General features: G+C 58.2%; 1 protein-coding gene across 1 annotated transcript; it reads left to right on the top strand.

Annotated features, from left to right (window-relative positions):
- Positions 1-379: 379 nt before the first annotated feature.
- Positions 380-7,598, top strand: SNRPD3 (small nuclear ribonucleoprotein D3 polypeptide). The gene is made up of 4 exons (XM_068990066.1): positions 380-483; positions 2,344-2,485; positions 5,757-5,949; positions 7,406-7,598. The coding sequence occupies exons 2-4, from the start codon at positions 2,360-2,362 to the stop codon at positions 7,465-7,467; spliced, it is 381 nt and encodes a 126-aa protein (XP_068846167.1). The 5' UTR covers positions 380-483; positions 2,344-2,359; the 3' UTR covers positions 7,468-7,598.
- Positions 7,599-20,715: the final 13,117 nt, after the last annotated feature.

Here is a 20,715-nt window from a genome sequence, read left to right as displayed (position 1 = left end):
CTTTCCCTGTCCGCACGCCGGGGGCACTCGCCTCGCTCGGGGCACCCCTTCCCCGGCGCCGTCGGCTTCCCAGGCTTCCCCTGTGGGGGCAGGTCCCGGCCCCGGGCCCCCGCCGCCCGCCTCGCCGTCCGGCCCGCGTCTGGCGTCGGGGGCTGGGGACCGCGAGTCCCCCTCGGCCCGGGCCGGCCCGAGGGTCGCTGTTTCCGGCGGCACCTGGGTCCGGTCATCAGCCCCGCTCTTCCCCGGGCCCGGAACTATTGTACCCGAGCTCGGGTTCCCCAGCCGGCGCGATAAGGATGAACGCGAAGGCGAGAGGCCTCGCCCGCCGCCACTCGGGTAAAGGAAGGGGGCGGGCCCTGCGCGAGGCATTTTGGGAACGCGTGGTATTCTGGGAGCGCGCGGCCCGCCATTCGCGCCCTCACGCCTTCGCAGTCGCCGGAGTTCCGTCTACCCTGCCGCCTCTGAAAGAGGAGCCCGGAGCCGGTGAGGACAGGGCCGGGGGTGCGGGGAGGGCGCGGGCTAGGCCGAGGTCCCGCGGGGGGCCGGGGGGCTGGAGGGGGACGCGCCGCCGAGGAGCTCTGCGGTGCTCGTGGAGGGAGAGACGCGGGAAGCTGGGCCACCCAGACCCCCAGCGGCGCCTCACAAGCGCCTGGAGGTGCGTTTGTTAGCTTTTTCCCCGAAGTGCTTGCTCTTCGGTTTCCGAACCTCTCCAGGCCGGTGTTTCTCGAAGTATCCAGGCAGTGGTCTTGAGATCGTTCCTGGCTGGTGGCCACCTTCCCCCCAGATCCCTGCCTGGCTGATTTCTTTTCAAAGCCCTTGGCATCTCTGCCTCCCTCCCCCTTCCAGGACCTGATCCCCTAACGCTGGAAACACAAGTTATCACATTTCCTTGCTTCTGTCTAAATCGTGTTGCAGGCATTTTGTAATTCCGGCTGCCCTTCCGTGGCATAGTCTCTGTGCTGCCCCGGTTCCCCCAGCTGCGGTTCAGCGTTGTCCTCACCAACGGAACCTGTTTTTTCCTAACCTCTCCCGGTCCTTTTCTTCTCTTCCGACCTCCTGCTGCCTGTCAACCGAAAAAATAGCGCCACCTAAAACCTGAGAATTAGGTTTATTCGGTGGGAATCATGAGGACTCCGAGCCCGGAAGACAGGATTTCCGGCGACCCCTGGGAGAGAGAAATGTTGGGTGGGGTGGAGTCAGGCTACAAAGAAGTTTGCAGCAAGGGGCAGGTAATCTGAATATTAAAAGATGACTGTTGAGTAATGGAGACCAGATCTCCTGCCTGAAGAGATTTAACACTTTTCTGTTCTTTGGGAAGATGCAAGAGTCTGGGCTTCCTGAAATCTTTTATTTCATATGCATCTCAGCTGTCTGGGGCCAGTCCCTGCTTTTCGGCCGTTCACAGCCTAATTCCTCCCTTACCCTAAAGCTAAGGTACGAGGGACCGCCTCTTGTGCTTCTCACACCCCCCAGCTCCTCAGCACTTACGGGAAGTAACGGACAGCTGCCAAAAAGCCAGTATGGTTTTTACCTGGGCTTAAAAATTTGCATTTGGAAGGCTGGAATACCAAATGGCTGCGATGTGGCTTGTTTACTGGAGAGCAGAAAGCATTTCATTTTACAGAAGTTTTCGTTTTATACACCCATCTTGGGATTGAAAAAGTCCACTTGCTTTTTTTCTCTCTTAATTAGATCAGGTCGGGGTTTTCCCTGGTTGTATTTTCCCTCCAGGGTGAGCGTTTCCCACTTGTAGCACGTCGTCACCTTGTGAACACTTGGATAGTTTCTCTTTAGCTTAATGGTGAAGTAAGTAGACGGTCAGAGTGCTTAATGGGTTGAATTAAACGCACAGCCCCTTCTGAGCTTCCCAGATGGCACTAGTGGTTAAAAAGACCTCCTGCCAGTGCAGGAGATGTAAGAGACGTGGGCTCCATTCCTGGGTGGGGAAGATCCCCTGGAGAAGGGCACGGCAGCCTACTCCAGTATTGTTGCCTGGAGAATCCCATGGACAGAGGAACCTGGTGGGCTACAGTCCATGGGGTCGCAGAGAGTCAGAAAAGCGACTTAACATGCACACTCAAGAGACCTGTGGTGGAAGGAAGATGGGAGGCAGCTTTCATTCCCGTTAGCGTTCCCCCTGTTGAGCCCCCGTTCCTCCCCACTCATCCTGCACGTGTTTGCCAGATAGCTCCTTCAAGCTCAGAATTCAGCTAAAAAACACTAGTGCACCTCTGGCAGCTTTGCTGAGTTTTCCAGAGTGTCAGCCTTGAGGGGCTGTGGCGTTTGCACATGCGTTCTTGGGCTTCGGAAGATGAGCTAACTGCTGTCTCTCTCCCGCCGCAGAACTCTTCCTGCCGGGATGTCTATCGGAGTGCCGATCAAAGTCCTCCACGAGGCCGAGGGCCACATCGTGACTTGTGAGACGAACACTGGTGAGGTGTATCGGGGCAAGCTCATCGAGGCGGAGGACAACATGAACTGCCAGGTGCCCTGCTCTGCGCGGGGCCGGGGCGGGCCCGAGCCTCGGAGGGCGGGGCGCGGGCGGCTGGGGCTCCTTGAGGTTCTTGGTCAGCGGTGGTTCACCGAGTGCCTAAGCTGTGCCAGGCCCTGTTAGAGGTACCAGAGAGGCGGGCATCAGTGAGAGCCACTTGGAGGTTGAGAATATGAAACGTAGAATCTGACTGTGTAGATTGCTCGTCCTTTGCTTCTCCCAGTCCCGTGGTCGTCTTCCCACGGACTTTGGGCCCATTTAAGAGCAGCAGCACAGCCTTCCGGAGGAGCAGTGGCGCCCCCTCCAGTGCTCGTGCCTGGAAAATCCTGTGGACGGGGAGCCTGGTGGGCTGCCGTCTGTGGGGTCGCACAGAGTCAGACACGACTGAAGCGACTCAGCAGCAGCAGCACCGCCTTCAGTGGAGCCATCAGGCTCAGCTCCCCCGACCCCGCGCAGCGTGTTTGCACAATGCTTTGCAGTTAGCAGAATCTTCCACTCACATACCGTGGGTATTTGCCATTTTCCTAGCAGAAGCACCTCGTGTGACTGCACTTAGAGCAAATACTTGGCCAAGCAAGCAGGTTTGGGTGATAGTTTTATCCATAAAATGCAAAGAATAAGATTACGGGACTCACCTGCTGACTGTCGCTCTGCTAAGACGTGTTGGACCCACTGCTTGGTGCGGTTCCCTTCCCACGGCGCGTGAATTCGTATAGCATCACTTTACAGAGTGTGGGACACAATTTCTGTTTAGGAGCTTGGGCTTTGGAATCTGATGTGGGTTTGAATTTCAGCTGGCTTTGGAATGTTAATTACCTGTTTGTTCATCTGTAAAAGGCGGATAGATAGATAGAGTTAACTCGGCAAGAGGTTGCCTGGGGGAGCTGACAGCTGCGGAGGGTCAAGGGGCAGGGGCAGGAGAGCTTTCGGTGTAGGGCGCGGGTCTGACCCGGAGGAGCGGGTGGCGACTGGGAGAGCCTCCAACGGCAGCCCTGCCCTGGGGAAGTCTCAGCTCAGCCAACGTTGCTCATCACCCAAACTGGTGTACATTATGAAGAATATTACTCACCCAGTAAAATGGCGTGGAGGAGTATCTGATGTGGTAAAATGCCGCTGGCATAAGTGGGGCGATACAGGACTCCATAGTGTTCCCAGTTTTATGAAAACGAGAACCAGGCTATAAATGATACATTAAAATGCTTTAAAAAGATTTTGAGGAAAGCTCACGTGAGTAGTTGCTTTTCAGTGAGAAGTTATATGTGATTGAAAGTGAAAGTGAAGTCGCTCAGTTGTGTCCGGCTCTTTGCGACCCCATGGACTGTAGCCCACCAGGCTCCTCCCTCCATGGGATTCTCCAGGCAAGAGTACTGGAGTGGGGTGCCATTTTCCATTTAAAAATTTTAAAAAATATTTTTCTCATTTTGAAATGACAATCGTGTGTTAAGTTTGTGATCATCAAAGCACAGTAAATACTACCTTTTAAAAAAAAAAAAAGTAAGGGTCAAGTCCAGAATTTCACTATACTTAAAGCAGCGTGATTCCCAGACGTTTTGCCGGGGAAGGTGATGGTTAATGGATTCCGCGGAAGTGATGCTCTGTGGGTGTTGGCCGGGGAAGGTGATGGTTAATGGATTCCGCGGAAGTGATGCTCTGCGGGTGTTGGCATGCTCACCCCTTCGGTGACAGGTCAGTGTGGGCTGTTACCTTGTTCGTAGGAGCCCCCCGCAGTGTTCTCTGAGCTCTCCTGGGGAGCGGGCTGCGGTCCTGGCCCCCTTCACGCATGCCCGGTGTGCACGCGTGCCCGCGCTCCCTCCCGCTGTGCTGTTAAGCCAGGCACCCCAGCATGGGGTCCGTTCTTTCACCTGCAGCGCCTCCGGTTTTTCGGGCGTGCAGGCTGTCCCTCATGGCCCAGCCCCGGACCCCTCAGTGCGTGTAGCAGTTGCTCCAAGCTTGCTTTTTCACGCCACTGATGGCTTGGTGAAGACTAGAGGCTGGTTGTTTTGTTAGGCTGTGCTTTGACTGGGGCTTCTCTGACGTTTTCTCATTTGGGTTATGCTTTTGGGGGTGTTGTGATTTTTGTGTCCTGAGGTGAACCTGATCTTCTGGTTGAGGTGTTGTGTGTTCCCTTCAGGGCCTGTTCCTTTTCCTTTTGTGACTGATGAGCGTTTCCTGGGGAGGTTCTTTAAAAAATACCTTGTAACGTTCTGTTTCCCAGCGGTCTCCCGGTGGCCAGCCCTGCCTCGCACCCGGTGAAGGTTCTTGCTTGAATCTTGGTGGTGGTATAACCGTTGCAAGGGCGCTTTCCTTCCGCCACGGGACTTCCTGCGTTCTCTGGGTCTGCTCTGCGGGCCTCTCCGTGTATCCCCGCGTTTGCTCTCCACGTGGGCTCACACTATCCGTGTGTTTGTGGCGGGGTTATGACCCGTTGCCGTCATCGTTGCCCCTGACGTGAGCAGGCTTCAGCCCGGACACGTGCCGGTTGTGAGAGCAGTCAGTCTGAGTGTCGCTGATCTTCCAGAACGGCCTGTCCGGGTGCTCAGGGTGGGCCGGAGGAGAGGCGGCCTGCGGCAGGGAGCCCCCAGCAGACTGCAGGCCGGGGCTCCAGCAGAGGCCGGGGCGGGGCAGTTAGCGCCCCGAGGGAAGAGCGGGTCGGGGTGAGGAGACGACAGGTGCCAGGGAGCAGGGCACAGCGCTCCGCTGTGCGACGTGGGCTTGACCCGCTGTGGGCAGACTGCTCCCTTTCCACCCAGAAGGCTGGCGGAGTGAGCTGCCCTGCTGTTAGACGTGGTGCCTGTCGGGATTGGCACGGGCACGTTTCTGTTGCCTTCCCACGACCGGCCAGTCTCCTGGCTGGATTCTCCGCTGGGCGGCCCTCGGGGCGCCTCTGCAGCCCGATGCGGGGGTGCGCGAGGCTAGGCCAGGCGGTGCTGCGCCGCTGCGGCTTGTTCACAGCGGCTGACACGTGGCACACGCTGACGGGGGCCTGCGGACGGCAGAGTTGGGGCTTGGGGGCCAGGCCCAGGTTCCAGGTAGGAATCTCTGCGTGCTGGCCATTCAGCCTTGGGTTTTCAGTCCGTTGAAGTGGGAACCCGCGTACTGCGAGGCGCGAGGCGCAGCCCCGCTCCGGTACACACCGCAGGCGCTTCATCTTGTGATGTACGCATCTGCGTTTCTGGTCTTCCCCGCTCCAGCCAGCGCTTGCCTTCACGCCCCCTGCTCTCTGCCGGTGCCCGTGACCTTACTGACGAGGGCGGTTCCCTTGCAGATGTCCAACATCACGGTCACGTACAGAGACGGCCGCGTGGCCCAGCTGGAGCAGGTGTACATCCGGGGCAGCAAGATCCGCTTCCTGATTCTGCCCGACATGCTGAAGAACGCGCCCATGTTGAAGAGCATGAAGAACAAGAACCAGGGCTCGGGCGCTGGCCGGGGCAAGGCGGCCATCCTAAAGGCCCAGGGTAGGTGCTGCGGGCAAGGCGGCCATCCTGAAGGCCCAGGGTAGGTGCCGCGGGCTCGGGGCTGTGCCGGGCAGACGAGCCGGGGCCTGCTAGGGAGGCCCTGTGACTGGGCAGCCGGCTCCACACCGCTGCCCCGCAGTCCTGGGGACCCCCAGGCCCCGCCTTCTTGGTCTTGCCTCACTCGCCCCCACTCAGGACGCGCACGAGATCCACAGCTGCTCCTTAAAGAAAGACGGGCTCAGATGAGATCGGATGAGTCCGCTGTGGTGACTGCGGGGAGCCTGCCCCGCTCTGCTCGCTGAGCGGAGGCGCGGGCCCTGAAGGGCTGGGGGGCCGGTGGGCCCTGTGTGGCTGGGGTGTCTCCTGATGCCCAGCGTGAGCGAGAGAGGTGGTGTGGGGAGGGGCGCTCTCAGACAGGAAGTCAGCCGTCTGGGGCCATCTTTTACCCGTTAAAGGAGGCCGAATGCGATCTTCCTTTGCTACGTTCCAGAAGTGGGACGTGGTCTTCCCAGTGGCGCGGCCTGATCGTTTTCCCTGGGTTAGCCCACTCTGTTCAGGGTCCGGGTCCTGAAGAGTTCTGCCGTGTTGATCAGCTAGCAAATGAGTGAGTCGTTAGGAGTGTCTGAGTATCTATCGATAAAGACCCAGACGGTCCCTGGATGCCCCTCAGGCCTGTAACTGCAGCAGGCCTGTCCCACTTCGGGTGGCCTTGGAGCTCCGAGGGGCCTTTCAGATGCCTTCCAGGAAAGCCGGTCAGGGAGCCTCCTCGCCCCTCCCGGCGGGGACTGGAGCCCTGGCCCTCCGTCCAGGGGAAGGTACGGAGGCTGAGCTGCAGCTGCTGCTCCGCTTGGAGGCGGTGCCCCCAGGTTCTCACAGCCTGCCCTCCCTCCTGGGTCAGCTTCAGGCTCTGAAAGGAGAGTCCAGAGGCCGGCAGGGTATCTTCCCTTCTTCAAAGCCACTGGTCCCCTCTTCGGACCTGAGTCTCAAAACAGCGGTCTTCATCGAGGGGTGGTTTGGGGTTTTCATCTGTGGTTCCCCGGCCCCCATTCAGACACAATTCACACATGCAGAACAGCTCAGAGAACAAGAATCCTCACCCAGATTTAACAGACGTTAACACTTAACATCTGTTTCGGAATTTTACGTGTGAATTAAATGCATCTGTAGTGTTCTGTTTGCTCGCCCTGGGGCAGCTCTGAGAATTCATCTTTTCTCTGGTTCCCAGGCGGGCCCCCCAAACCACCGTCACTGCGAGGCCCTGCCCCCAGCTTCTGGTGGGGCAGTGCTGGGCCAGGAGACAGGTTCGGGGCGTCCTCTCCAGCTCTGCCTGGCCACCCGCCCCTCCCGGGGGCGCTTTCCCCGTGAGGCGTGGCGGGCGGGCCTGCTGCCGGGCTGGCTCCTCGGTGGTGAGGGTCCGCACCGACCTGCCTCGTCTTTTCTCTCCCCTACCTTTCAGTGGCCGCGAGAGGGAGAGGACGTGGAATGGGACGTGGAAACATCTTCCAGAAGCGAAGATAGATTTTATCTGTTGGACAGAACTTTGCTTTTTTTTTTCTTTTAGGTTATCTGGGTCGGGGTGCGTGCCTATGTATATGTCCTAGGTTATCTGTTGACATCGTTTTCTTTAGATGTGGGTAAGATGTTAAACTAAATAAATATGGTGTTTTTTTCTTTTTGAGAATCTGAGGACTCTGTTCCTTTTGTAGTTTTTGTGCTGTGTTTGCTTGGGCCGCAGCTTAAGCTTTGACACCCTGGGAGGTGTGCTGGGGAAGCGCCAGTTTGAAGTAGCGCAGTTATTGATGAGCGCAGGGGCCGCCGTCCCAGCCGGCACTGGCTAAGCGCTTGGAGGGGCTCCGAGGGCGCACAGGTTCCCTTGTTGGCACGCAGTCACGCACGCGGCAGCCTCTTCAGGAGCACTGTCAGCTCAGCTTAAACAACGGGACACACAGGTCCTGCCTGTGAGGAAAGAAACCAAGACCCAGAGCTTGCAGCCTGCAAGCCCCAGTGACTCAGCACCTAGCAGAAGTAATCTAATACGAGGTCACGCAGAGAGCCCCGTGGCTCCTGCAGCCCTGGCTTCCTAAGCAGTGCTGCGCTGACCCGGGGGGCAGGGTCCTGTGTGTTCAACAGAGCGCTCGGCGTGTACTGGCACGGCGGCGGCTGCTGACGCAGAGACGGGGTGTGCGGCGGCGGTAGCTGATGGCAGCCCCGAACTGGAAAAGCAGCGTTTAGAAGTCGGACACGGGAGAGGGGCCAGCAGGGGCCCTGTGTAGGATGAGCTTCGGCAGAAACTGGAGGCGAGGGGGTCGGTCGTCGGCCCTAGAGTAGTGCCTGTTGGACGGAGGTCCCGGTGCTGGGGGAGGTCCCCTAGCGAGCTTCCGTCCCGAGGTCACAGCACGGCCACGAGGTGGCGGTCCTCGGGTCAGCCCGGCGTGCAGGTCAGTTCCCAGGACCGTCCCCCCAGAGCTCCTCCTAAAAGTTCAATGAAGGGTGGCTGGGGGCAGCTTCCAGCGCACTCCCTGTGGAAGGAGGTAATTTGCTTTCGACGCGACCAGGAGTTCATCTGTTTCTGAAAAGGAACAGGTCCGCTGAGATGCGCGCGGAGACGACCGAAGTTCCCGCAGCGCCTCCCCTGGAGATGGGGGCTCCGGAACCTGTTTGGAGCCGTGCCCTTGCGGTCCCCACTCAGCGATTCCGGTTCAGCCTGTCCAAGTCCACGTTCTGAGCCTGGTCTAGAGTGTCTAGTTTTATGTGAGCGTTAACTTTTTTTGGCCGCGCACCATGGTTTGTGGGACCTTGGTTCCCTGAGCAGGGATCGAACCTGGGCCCTCGGCAGCTGAGGCCCAACCACTGGACTGCCGGGGAGTTCCCTGGAAGTTTTATAAAATGATGTTTTAGTTACCCTAAAACAGCTTTATAAACAGTTTTGTGTCCCACACTTTAGGAAAAAAGATCGGTTATTCACACTGAAAGAGCGGGTGGCTCTGGGAGGTTGGTTGCGCCGCCTCTCCCCCAGCCCTCTCGGCCCCGGGCTGCTTGTCCGTGTTTGCTTCCATGTCTCCATTTAAGCCTGTTTGTGTGGCTGCTCCTTGACCTTTCAGCTTCTCCGTCCTGCCTACCGACATGTGCTCCCCGTGGCCCGTCTCCCTGATACTGTAATTCTGACCTGATCATAGTCGGTGTTTCTGTTATTAGGGATTAGGGCCCGGGGTTTGATTGCAGCTGAGCCACGTGGTAGATGGGATCACTTTCGTGCAGAACTTTCTCTTTCCTAGAATTAGTAATCCTCTTGTTGGGTCGGCCAGGAGTTGGTTTGGGTTTTTCCGTGATGAGTGAGCCTTTTGGCCGACCCAGGACATTCTTCCTTGCTTCGTTTTCTGTCTGCTTGTTGTTGGTCCAACCCCAGACTTGTCTGAAGACATTAATCCCCCCGTCTGGTCAGTCTCTTCTCCATGGACTGGCTTTCCTTTGCGCTTAAGGCCTTGCCGTTACGGGCTTTCCTCTTGAGGTCTCCTGTGGCTTGTAACCTCTGCCTCCCACCTCTGCTGTAGCAGGGGTACGTGTCGGAAAGCGACTTCTCCTCTCATACTCCGCTGGGGGTGAGACTCCAGGTGGGACTTCACTTCCGTTAGAATAGTGAAGGCATTGTTGCCTTTCCACCGGAAACTCTGTGCTGCAGTGGAGAAGTCCGGGGCTGTTCTGAACACTGACCTTTGTACGAAACTCTCTCCTGGCTCCGGGATCCACACCACCGTGCCCCAGCCAAGGTCTGTGGGTGCATCGCACTGGGCTCTTGCTGAACGAGCCTTTTCAGAACGGACTTCAGTCCTTCGTTTCTGGGAAACTGTCTTGAATTACTTGTTAATGGCTCCCTTCCTTTGGTTTCCGGGCGTTCTTTCTGGAGTTCCTGTTATCCGGGTGTCAGACCTCAGGGCTTTGCCTGTGGCGCCTCTTTCTCTCCCTGCCCCCCTAACCCCCCATTGCTCTTTCGGTCTTCCTTGTAAATTTCTCCAAGGTGATCCTCGGAAGGTCCCTCTTTTTTTCTTTCCTTTTTTTTTTTTGTGAATAGGACCTCCACCCTTCCCTGGGGGTCCGGTAGTTAAGACTGCATATTCCCACTGCAGGGGAATTCGAGTTCGATCCCTGGTCAAAGAACTAAGATCCCACATCCTGCACAACCCTGAAAAGTTAAAATACATTAAAGAAAATTTAATAGAAAATTGCAGTTTAAGAAAAACAGTAAGGTTGGAAGCAACATGGCATGGTAAAGAAGACACAGGTCCAAGGGCGGTGTCGGGGAGGGACACCCGGACCACAGCCTAAGAGAGGGATTCCAGCCTCTTATCTGTACCGGGAGGTGCAGACTCCGCTGAGTCATTGATACCATCTCTGCCTCTAGACACGCCTGCTGAGTATTTCATAAGCTTAAAAAAACAAAGCACACAGGTTTTTTTTTTTTTAATTCCTGCTTCTGGCCAAGATGGAAACTTACCCTCATGCCTGAAAAAAAACAAAATAAACTCAGGGCATTGAAGGAGAGTAACCCCCGAGAGCTGGGAAACCCACGAGGTGGCCTTGCCGCCCGGTGAGAGCATCCCGGCTGTGGCAGCCTTCCCGGCTTGAGGGGCCAGCTGAGTCCAGAGACCCCGCGGCAGCTCAGGTTCAGAGGGCAGAACAGCAGGGAGAAGCCGGCCCCACCGAGGCCCCGGGGGCTGCAGAGGCGCCTCTTAAATGCCGGAGACAGGCCAGGAAGGAAGCCATGGGGAAGACGCGGCGCCACAAACCTGGGGACGGTTCCCGCTCCTGCCGGCCAGAGGAAGACCTGACTCGCACCGCGGCGGGGAGACTCTTAGACCAAGAGTGTTCTTTTAGGTGTGACAGGTGACAGGCGTGGAGACGACACTCCCCAAGCGCAAGGGCCATGCCGTGATGCGCGGGGTCACCCGAGGAAACCCCAGGTGGGTCAAGGGCAGGAGGGGAGGGGAGGCATGGCCCAGGGCCTGCGTGTGGGCTCCACAGGGGAAGCAGAGGCGAGGCAAGGCCGGCCGGTTTGAGGGCATCTGGAATCGGATGCTGTGAGCAGAGCAGAGGGCTCCGGGCTATAGGGGTGGTCTCCAGTTGTGTGGCGTCTGGCACGGCAGGTGACGGCTTTGATGGGTGAGTTAAATAAAAGTGGCTGGAAGTATCCAGGAAAGTCTTGCCTCGTAAATGAACTTTGAGCCCTAGATTGAACATTGCTGTGGACCCAGCCAACAAATCATAAAAACGGGACTTGAAAGGATCAGGCTGCGTCTAGGTCCGTTAACTGTATTCTTTAACAAAGCCCCAAAAGATTCACAGGAACATAAGAATACCTAGCACCTCACAAAGTAAAGTTCGCAGCGTCTGGCGTCCATTCAGGGATCACCAGCCATGCAAAGAGGCAGGCAAGCACAGCCCGTAATGAGAGTCTTCAGAGCAGATCAAAACGGACGCGCGTGTTAGAAGGAGCAGGGAAGGCGGCTGGCATGGCGGTTTGCGCTTTTCATGCGTTCAAAAAGGCAAAAGACATGGAAGGTCTGTAAAGAAGGACAAGAGGGGTGTAGTGGAAGGAGAAAGAAGGAAGAGAGCAGTTTCTCGCTGAACTTAAGATACCGTAGTAGATGAGGCGTTGCAGAAGAGGTCAGTGAGTGTTACGGCAGAGCTACGGAGGCTCAGCTGGTGAAGAACCCGCCCGCAACGCGGGAGATCCTGGCTCCATCCCTGGGTGGGGGAGACCCCCTGGAGAAGGGCGTGGCAGCCCGTTCCAGTATGCTTGCCCAGAAATTCCATGGACAGAGGAACCTAGTGGGCTACAGTCCATGGGGTCGAAGAGTCGGACACGCCTGAGCAGCTGAGCACAGCTCACGTTATAGAAACTGTACGAGGTGAAGCACACAGAGAGCAGGGTTCGAAGGGCATTTCCGTGGTGCCCGCGGGTTAAGAATTCTGTGCAGGGGACACAGGCTCAATCCCTGGTCCCAGGGCTAGGATCCCACTTCCCGAGGGACAGCTGAGCCCCTGCGACTACTGACGCCTCCACGCCCTAGAGCCCACGCTCTGCACCTAGAGAAAGCCCACACGCAGTAACGGAGCGCTGCAGAGACAGCACAGCCAGAAATAAATCTGGGGAAAAAGAACTATGGGAAAATTTCAAGTGTACGAACAAAGCTAGTGGAGGTGATGGAATTCCAGTTCAGCTGTTTCAAATCCTGAAAGATGATGCTGTGAAAGTGCTGCACTCAATATGCCAGCAAGTTTGGAAAACCCAGCAGCGGCCACAGGACTGGAAAAGGTCAGTTTTCATTCCAATCCCAAAGAAAGGGAATGCCAAAGAATGCTCAAACTACTGCACAGTTGCACTCATCTCACATGCTAGTAAGGTAATGCTCAAAATTCTCCAAGCCAGACTTCAGCAATACGTCAACCGTGAACTCCCTGACGTTCAAGCTGGATTTAGAAAAGGCAGAGGAACCAGAGATCAAATTGCCAACATCCGCTGGATCATGGAAAAAGCAAGAGAGTTCCAGAAAAACATCAATTTCTGCTTTATTGACTATGCCAAAGCCTTTGACTGTGTGGATCACAATAAACTGTGGAAAATTCTGAAAGAGATGGGAATACCAGACCACCTGACCTGACTCTTGAGAAATCTGTATGCAGGTCAGGAAGCAACAGTTAGAAATGGACATGGAACAACAGACCAGTTTCAAATAGGAAAAGGAGTACGTCAAGGCTGTATATTGTCACCCTGCTTATTGAACTTCTATGCAGAGTACATCATGAGAAACGCTGGACTGGAAGAAGCACAAGCTGGAATCAAGATTGCTGGGAGAAATATCAATAACCTCAGACATGCAGATGACACCACCCTTATGGCAGAAAGTGAAGAGGAACTAAAAAGCCTCTTGATGAAAGTGAAAGAGGAGAGCGAAAAAGTTGGCCTAAAGCTCAACATTCAGAAAACGAAGATCATGGCATCTGGTCCCATGACTTCATGGGAAATAGATGGGGAAACAGTGGAAACAGTGTCAGACTTTATTTTTGGGGCTCCAGAATCACTGCAGATGGTGACTGCAGCCATGAAATTAAAAGACGCTGACTCCTTGGAAGAAAAGTTATGACCAACCTAGATAGTATATTCAAAAGCAGAGACATTACTTTGCCGACTAAGGTCCATCTAGTCAAGGCTATGGTTTTTCCTGTGGTCATGTATGGATGTGAGAGTTGGACTGTGAAGAAAGCTGAGCGCCGAAGAATTGATGCTTTTGAACTGTGGTGCTGGAGAAGACTCTTGAGAGTCCCTTGGACTGCAAGGAGATCCAACCAGTCCATTCTAAAGGAGATCAGCCCTGGGATTTCTTTGGAAGGACTGATGCTAAAGCTGAAACTCCAGTACTTTGGCCACCTGATGCAAAGAGTTGACTCATTGGAAAATACTCTGATGCTGGGAGTGATTGGGGGCAGGAGGAGAAGGGGACGACCGAGGATGAGATGGCTGGATGAGTGAGTCTGAGTGAACCCTGGGAGCTGATGATGGACAGGGAGGCCTGGGGTGCTGCGATTCATGGGGTTGTAGAGTCGGAAACGACTGAGCAACTGAACTGAACTGAATATGTGAGTAGTTGGAGTCTCTGAAGGAGAGGTGATGAGAGACACAGAAAAAGTGTTTGAAGAAATAATGGCCCCAAACTCCCCAAGCTGGATGAAAACTATAAACCCACAGATCCCAGAAGCCAAATGGACGCCAGGCACAAGAAACAGATCCAGGCATATATCATCGTTCAAAGCCAGTGACGAAGAGAAAATTTAAAAAAAACTGCTAGAGAAAAAAAGAAATGTGATAATCAGAAGAACGAAAACAAGGATGGCACTGCTCACTGGGGGCCATACAGATACAAAGAGCGTGAGACAGCATCTTCACAGTATTGACACAACGCTGTCAGTCTGGAATTCAGTACCTGGAGGAGTCACTTTTTAAGACGAAGGCAAAATACATCATTTTCAGACATTCAAAGGCTGAAAATAATCAGGAGACCTGCTATACGAGAAGCATTAAAGGATACTTCTCTAGCCAAAGGGAAATTAGAGCGCGTGGAAGTCTGGATAGACACAAAGAAGTGAAGGTCTCTGACCTTCACCGTCTCCCCGAGTTTGCTCAGACTCGGGTCCGTGGAGTCGGTGATGCCATCCAGCCATCTCATCCTCTTGACCTGTAAATGTAAAGCGCATGACAATATTAGCATAAAGGCTGAGAGGAAAAGACTACACTACCATAAATGTCTCATGCTAGAAATGGCATCGTCCTTGAAGTCTGTGATCATTTTAAAATGTATAATACAAACCCCAGAGCAACACTGACAAAACAGAATTAAGGCAGTACTCCAATCTGCACCAGCTGATGTGTGGATGGATAAACAAAAGTGGCATATCCATACAATAGTGTTATTTAGCCTTAAAAAAAAAAAATGAATTTCTGGCACATGCTATACCGTGGATGGGTTTTGAAGACAAGGTAAGTGAAAGAGAACACAAAGTGTGATTCCACACACGTGAAATGCCCAGAATGGGCAAGTTCGTTGGAGCAAAGCAGGTTAGTGGTTTTTTTCTTTTAATAGACAACACTAAACACCTGTATTAGGGAAAAGGAAGGTCTTGGGTCGGTGAGCTCAGCTGTATCCATCTGAGACAGTGTGTCGTGGAAGAATGGAGAATTCCCTGGCGGTCCAGTGGTTAGGACTCAGCACTGTGACTGCGGTGCACCTGGGTCCAATCCCTGGTCGGGGGACAAGATCTTGCAAGCCTCTCAGTACAGCCACAATGAAAGAGAAGGTTATGAACCCCTTCGTGTCAAATTCCACAGCTGAGATGAAATGGACTAATTCCTTGGAAGATCGAAAATGCAAAAACTCCCTCTGAGAAGTAACAGCTAACCCGAATACTCCTACTTCTCTTAAATTGGAATTACAGTTGAAAACATTCCCACAAAGAAAACTTCAGGCTTATGAGCCTTCCCTGAGGAAATCTGCCAAATATTTAAGGAAGAGATAATATCAATTATCAATTCTTTGGGAATGCTTCCCAGGTGGCTCAAAGGTAAAGAATCCGCCTGCAATGCGAAAGAGTCAGGCCCTGGGTCAGGAAGATCCGCTGGAAGGGAAAATAGCATCCTGCTCCAGCATTCTTGCCTAGAGAATCCCATGGACAGAAGCCTGGCGGGCTACAGTCCATGGGGTCGCAAAGAGTTGGACACGGCTGAGCCACTGAGCACGCACACGTGCGATATCAATTCCACACAGACTGGCCCCGCACTCAGCTTTCCCAGCTTCAGGGTCTTTTGCAGTGAGTTGGCTCTTCGCATCAGGTGGCCAAAGTATTGGGAGTTTCAGCTTCAACATCTGTCCTTCCAGTGAATATTCAGGGTTGATTTCCTTTAGAATGGACTGGTTGGATCTCCTTGCTGTCCAAGGACTCTCAAAGAGTCTTCTCCAACACCACAGTTCAAAAGCATCAATTCTTCGGCGCTCAGCCTGCGTAGATCTACAGTCCAGCTCTCACATCTGTACATGACCACTGGGAAAACCCTAACTTTGACTCTACAGACCTTTGTCAGCAAAGTGACGTCTCTGCTTTTTAAATACGCTGCCTAGGTTTGTTGCAGCTTTTCTTCCAAGGAGGAAGCGTTTTTAATCAAAGCCTTCTATCTGGGCTCACACGTCCTCCCTTCCAGGACAGAAGCTCCTGAGCGTTGGTCACCACGGTCCTGCAGAGGACAGGCGTGTTTTCTTCGTCTTTCTTGATGCTCTCAACATGCCGGTGTGACCCGAGAAGCGGAGGCCGGAGAGACAAGGCTTCTGCAGCCGTCTGTCAGCTTGCCAGAAGCGGGCACAGACCCCACACGCCTGAGCGGGGCTGTACCGTCAGTGCTTCCGGCCTACTCCTCACCAGTCCCTTTCCATCCCAGAAGAGGAAGAGCCTGGCTCCTCTCTGCTCCCCCGCCGCCGCCCCCACCCTGTCTTGCCCGCGAGGAGACAGAGGCCCAGGGAGATCCCAGCTGGCCTTGCTGCAGCAGGGCCCTTATGATGGCCGAATGGCCTCTGGCTTGCTGGGGCGCCCCTGGCGGGGATTTGGGTGACTCCTCGGCCCCCGATGGCTGGGAGACAGGCAGCACCCCAGACTGAAGCCAGCCGCTTGGCTCCCCTCCTGGCTCCCCCTGTGCCTGGCCCTTTGACCTCAGACAGGTCTCTCGACCTCTCGCTGACTCGGTTCGCTCATGTCCTGCAGGTGCAGAGAGAATTGAAGTGGTATAAAGCCCTCGGAACAGTGCTTGGCCCCGGCAAGCCTGCAGAGCGCTCTTAAATTAGATGGCTTCAGCCCCGCCTCGTCCCGAGGCCTGGGCTCTTGCCATTCCCACCCAGAGAGCCCTGGGGGGAGGCCCCGCTGACGCTGCAGAGCGTCTGCCCGGAGCCCCCCGCGCGGCAGGCACTTTCCAAGCCTTGTCAGCCTCGTGCCAGCGGGATAAGGGGAGGCTTGGTGAGCCTCGTTCCCAAGATGAGGGGCCGGGCCCTGAGAGGACCACACCGTCCACGGGTGACGGGCGGGACCAAGCCACGTCTGTCTGCCTCCAAGACTGGGCCTAGGAGCAGACCGGCCCAGCCGGGCCCACCTGGTGCCTCCTCCGCCCGCAGTGCCTTCTTCGGTGTCCCTGCCCGCAGAGGAAGCCTCTCTGGGGTTTGCAAGGGCCCTTCAAAGGGACTCTGGACACCTGCACGGGAACAGGGCAGACTGGCTCAGAGCCGCTTCACACCCCGGCCCGGCCAGGGGCACCGAAGGGCGTCCATCTGAGAGACAGGGAGATTGACCTGCGTCCAAACAGCTAGGCCAGCAACGCCGGCCACGGTCCTCGCAGTGTCTGGTGAGATTCCCTCCACGCGGTCGCGGTCGTCAGGCCCCAGGTCTGTGGCAGACGCAGGCCTGGGGTGGGCAGGGAGGAGGGACGGGGAGGCCGCAGACTCATAGCCTGGAGTCTCAGGCCGTGGCTCAGCAGCTCGCCCGGCCCGGGCCAGCTTGCTCATCCTCCCAGCCCCCGGGGACCCAAGCCCTCTGTCCCAGAGTCGGGGTCACTGGGCAGGTCCATGTCGTTAAAGGAGGCTGGGGAGGGGCCAGGACCCCACGGCGGAGAGCAGAGAGCTGCACAGAGGGGAGCAGAGCTCGTGCCTTCCGGTCCCTCTGGGTAGGGCTCCCCTGGGCGCAGGGAGGCAGGGGCCTGACCTCACCGCCTCCTGCCCTCCCGGGCCTGACGCCGCCCTTCTGGCCCAAGACGCTGCTGGGCATCCAGCCGCCTACAGACGTGTGTCACGGTGCCGGCTTGCAGTCCACCAAGGGCTGGAGCTCTGGGGAGGGTCCAGTGGGGCGCTCCGCGAGGCGGGAGACCCCGCTGCCCCTGGCGCTGGCCTGCAGGGGTGCCCTGGGCCGGGCACGGTGACAGCACTCCACCAGCTTGGCGTCCCTGCCCAGCTCCCAGTGGTGCTGAGCTCCAGCCCCCAATGCAGGCCTGGGTGGGCAGCAAGGCGCCTGGTCTGCAGCCCGCCCGTGGGTCCTGCTCCCCCCCCCCCGGGCCTCCTGCTGCCAGCTGTGCCCGCCCCTCACCCCCGCGTGCACCCCTGGGTTTCCCCACGGGGGAGGACTCAGTGTGGGGCCCTCCAGGGCCTGCAGGGAGCACAGAGCTCTTTGTCTCTGACTGCTGTCTCTCCTCCCCTGCCCCGTGGAGCCGCCCACTCACCAAGTATAGGAGGCCTGGCGGGTGGCACCAGAGCTGGTGGGCCTCGCCCCGTCGGCACAGTTGTGTGCCCGGCCCAGGGAATCCTGGTTGAGGGGGGTGTTAAGCAGCCTGGGCTCAGGCAGGAGCTCTGCCCCGCTCTGGGTCCCGTCCTCCAGGTGTCCAGGCCCTGCCCGGACCGGCCGGGCCCCGGAGGTCTCCTCCAAGTCCCCACCCATAGACAGACCTCCCGCTTCGGCCTCCCAGGGAACGCTGTCCAGGGAGCACCCAGGGGAGGCCAGGCTGAGTCCGGTCCCTCCCTTTTGCAGGCCCCCCTTCTCACCCCAGGGGCCAGGCTGGTGCCCAGTGGCCCCCGAGGCCCACGGTGCAGAAAGGCTGAGGTGGAGAGGGCGTGGCCCTTTATACGTGCTGGCCCCCCCACTCCGCACACTGGCTCCGGGGGGACCTCCGCCCCCATCACCCCGTCCGCCCCCATCACCCCGTCCGCCCATGGGCTCGGGAGCCGGGAGCCAGGGCGGTTGGTGGGTCACCCGGTGCAGCAGGCCTGGGGCGTGGGCCCTGCAGCCACAGAGCCCCAGCGGGACGCCAGGGCCGGGGCCCCGGGTCTGGGCCCTTGTGGATGGTGGGCGGCGAGGGGTGCTGGCTCAGAGGCTGGGCAGCAGCGGGCATGGCAGCCTGTCGCTGAGCCCCGTGAAGCTCAGGGCCAGCCCTGCCAGCCCAAATAGCGCGTGACGGGCCGCGGGTCCCGGGCCAACGGGGATTCCCGACAGGTCCACGGCCTCGCCTGCTGGCAGGGTCTTCCGGAGCTGCGGGAGAGTCACGGGCGGGGAGGGACTCAGCAAGGGCCCCGCCGCCACCACCCTGGCCTCAGGCGGCGGCCCCTGGTCAGGGCGGCCCAGGCCCCTGCACACGGCCACTTCCTGGGCGAGTGGCCACAGGCAATGCTGCCAAGAGCTCTGAGCCTCAGTCCCCTTGGTTAAGAGGCGGCCTGGCTGTGAGGATTCGACGCACCTGCGTTTATCAAGGCTGTTCTAAAAACCCACTGTTGGAGGCCTCGCCACGCCTCTCACAATGGTTGGCTCTGATTTTTACACCAACCCAGTGGGGTGGCATTGCTTATCCCGTGGTGCTGGCGGAGGGGGTGACCTGACTCCTCCACGGCCACATGCCACTAAGGCGCAGCCAGGTCTCCAAATCAGGGTGCTGGACCCCAAGCCCACCCGGTCAGTGTTTCCACGTGCCTCCTCGAAGGTCACTGACCATTTTGGAAGGATGGATGCTCCTGAGGGTGCCCGGTGTCCCCCACCCCGAGGCTTGGGGGCCAGGGAGGGAACAGACGCAGGCTGAAAGAGGGCCGTGTTGGGGGACGTAGGCTGGGACCTGCCCTGTGGGACGCTCCCTGCGTCATAAGCTGGAACTCAAGACGGAGTGGGGTCCCCCATCCCCCGCAGAACCCCTGTGGTTCTGTCCTGTCACTTGAGCCTGGGGCTGGCTGCCTGGGGGCCAAGAGTGGTGGGGGCACCTCCAGAGCCCCTGCCCGCCAAGACAAGGAACAGCCCCCACAGGCCCGAGGCCAAGAGCAGCAGACTGGGGGGGCAAGGAGGCGCTCCAGGGCCCGGGTGCCAGTGGCCTGTTGCCAGAACAAGCCTGTGCGCACCAGGCCATGTGGCCCGACTGAGGGGGACCCCGTGGCAACGTGGGCTGCTGGGCTGGCCGTGGAGCCCCAGCTCAGGCCAGGGGTTCCCAGAGGGCGGTGTGGCCCTGGGCACGCCACGCCTGCCCCAGCCTCAGTTTCCCCCCTGGTGACAAGACCCGGGCGCCACCTGCCTCCCAGGTTGCCTCAGGGACTCAGCTGACTGCCGCTGAGGTCATGTTGGTCCAGGGGGCCGGGCCAACAGCAGCTCCCACGGAGAGGAGCCGGGCCAGGGGGGTGCCTGCAGCAAGGGGGCGCCTTGGGCTGGGGGCTGCACGCCTGCCCCCTCTCCAGCCCTGAGCCTCCCTCCAAGGCGGGTGGGCCCCCTGCAACCGCCTGGCTGAGGGGCTAGGCTGTAGACAAGCTGCTGGCGGGTCTTGCCCGAGGACTCCGAGCTCCAGGTGCTGCGGGGGGCAGCGCGGTCAGGGAGGCTGGCCTCGGGGGCCCGAGTCGGGCATGCGCACAGCTGGCCGCTGACCCCCCCGCTCCCCGCCGCAGCCTGGCTCACAGCCAGGAGAGGCTGCCCGCTGGGAGCTGGACAGGCTGGTCCGAGGCCCGCGGGGCCCAGCGGGAGGAGGCCCAGACAATGGGCCCTTGTTCCCGGTCCTCAGGCCCCGGGCCAGAGCCTCGGGCGACCCGCCGGCTCCCCGCGCACCCTCGGCGCCCCCCAGGACCAGGCCCCTCCAGGGAGCCCCGCTGCCCCCACGCCGCCCCGGGAAACAGGAGCCAGCCAGGTCAGCACGCCCTCCCCCCTCTCCCCGTCCAGCGGGCCGGCGCCCGTGGACTGGGTCTGGGCCGCCAGGGGAGGGTGGCTGTTTGACGGCGCCCCCCACCCCCATCCTGGCCCCCTCTCTCTCTCGCTCCTAAGCGGGCCCTCGCAGAGGCCCAGCTGGGCAGGATGTGGGGCGGCCTGCTTTCCGCAGAGCCGGCACCGAGCCCACTCCGCCACCCAGCACATTCTTTCATCCAGGCTCTGTGAGCAGCGTGCGTGCATAGTGGCAGCAAGCCCAGGGTCCCCGCAACGGCTCCAGGCTAGTCTCGGGGTGCCTGTGGCGACCGCTGCACCTGGACGTGGCGGCTCAGAGCCGGCTGGGCCCGGGGGAGGGCGCCCCTGTCTCACACCAGGGCTCACTGTGACGGGGCTGCAGGTTGTGTCGGGAGCAAGGGCCCTTCCAGCCTCACGGCGGGACATCCAGTGGGCCCAAGGGGTGGGCTGCAGGTGGCAGGGGCCAGCCCAGCAGGAGGAGGGATGTCCCGTCGTGCACTGCTCGGGGAG

The sequence above is a fragment of the Capricornis sumatraensis genome, chromosome 17 (assembly GCF_032405125.1).
Source record: "Capricornis sumatraensis isolate serow.1 chromosome 17, serow.2, whole genome shotgun sequence".
Taxonomy (NCBI): Eukaryota; Metazoa; Chordata; class Mammalia; order Artiodactyla; family Bovidae; genus Capricornis; species Capricornis sumatraensis.
This window is presented reverse-complemented; position numbering and strand designations above follow the sequence as displayed.

Coding starts and splice junctions, on each gene's coding strand:
- SNRPD3 (XM_068990066.1), top strand. CDS start 2,360: ATGTCTATCGGAGTGCCGATCAAAGTCCTCCACGAGGCCGAGGGCCAC. Junction 2,486..5,756: donor AGGACAACATGAACTGCCAG/GTGCCCTGCTCT, acceptor GTTCCCTTGCAG/ATGTCCAACATCACGGTCAC. Junction 5,950..7,405: donor GGCCATCCTAAAGGCCCAGG/GTAGGTGCTGCG, acceptor CCTACCTTTCAG/TGGCCGCGAGAGGGAGAGGA.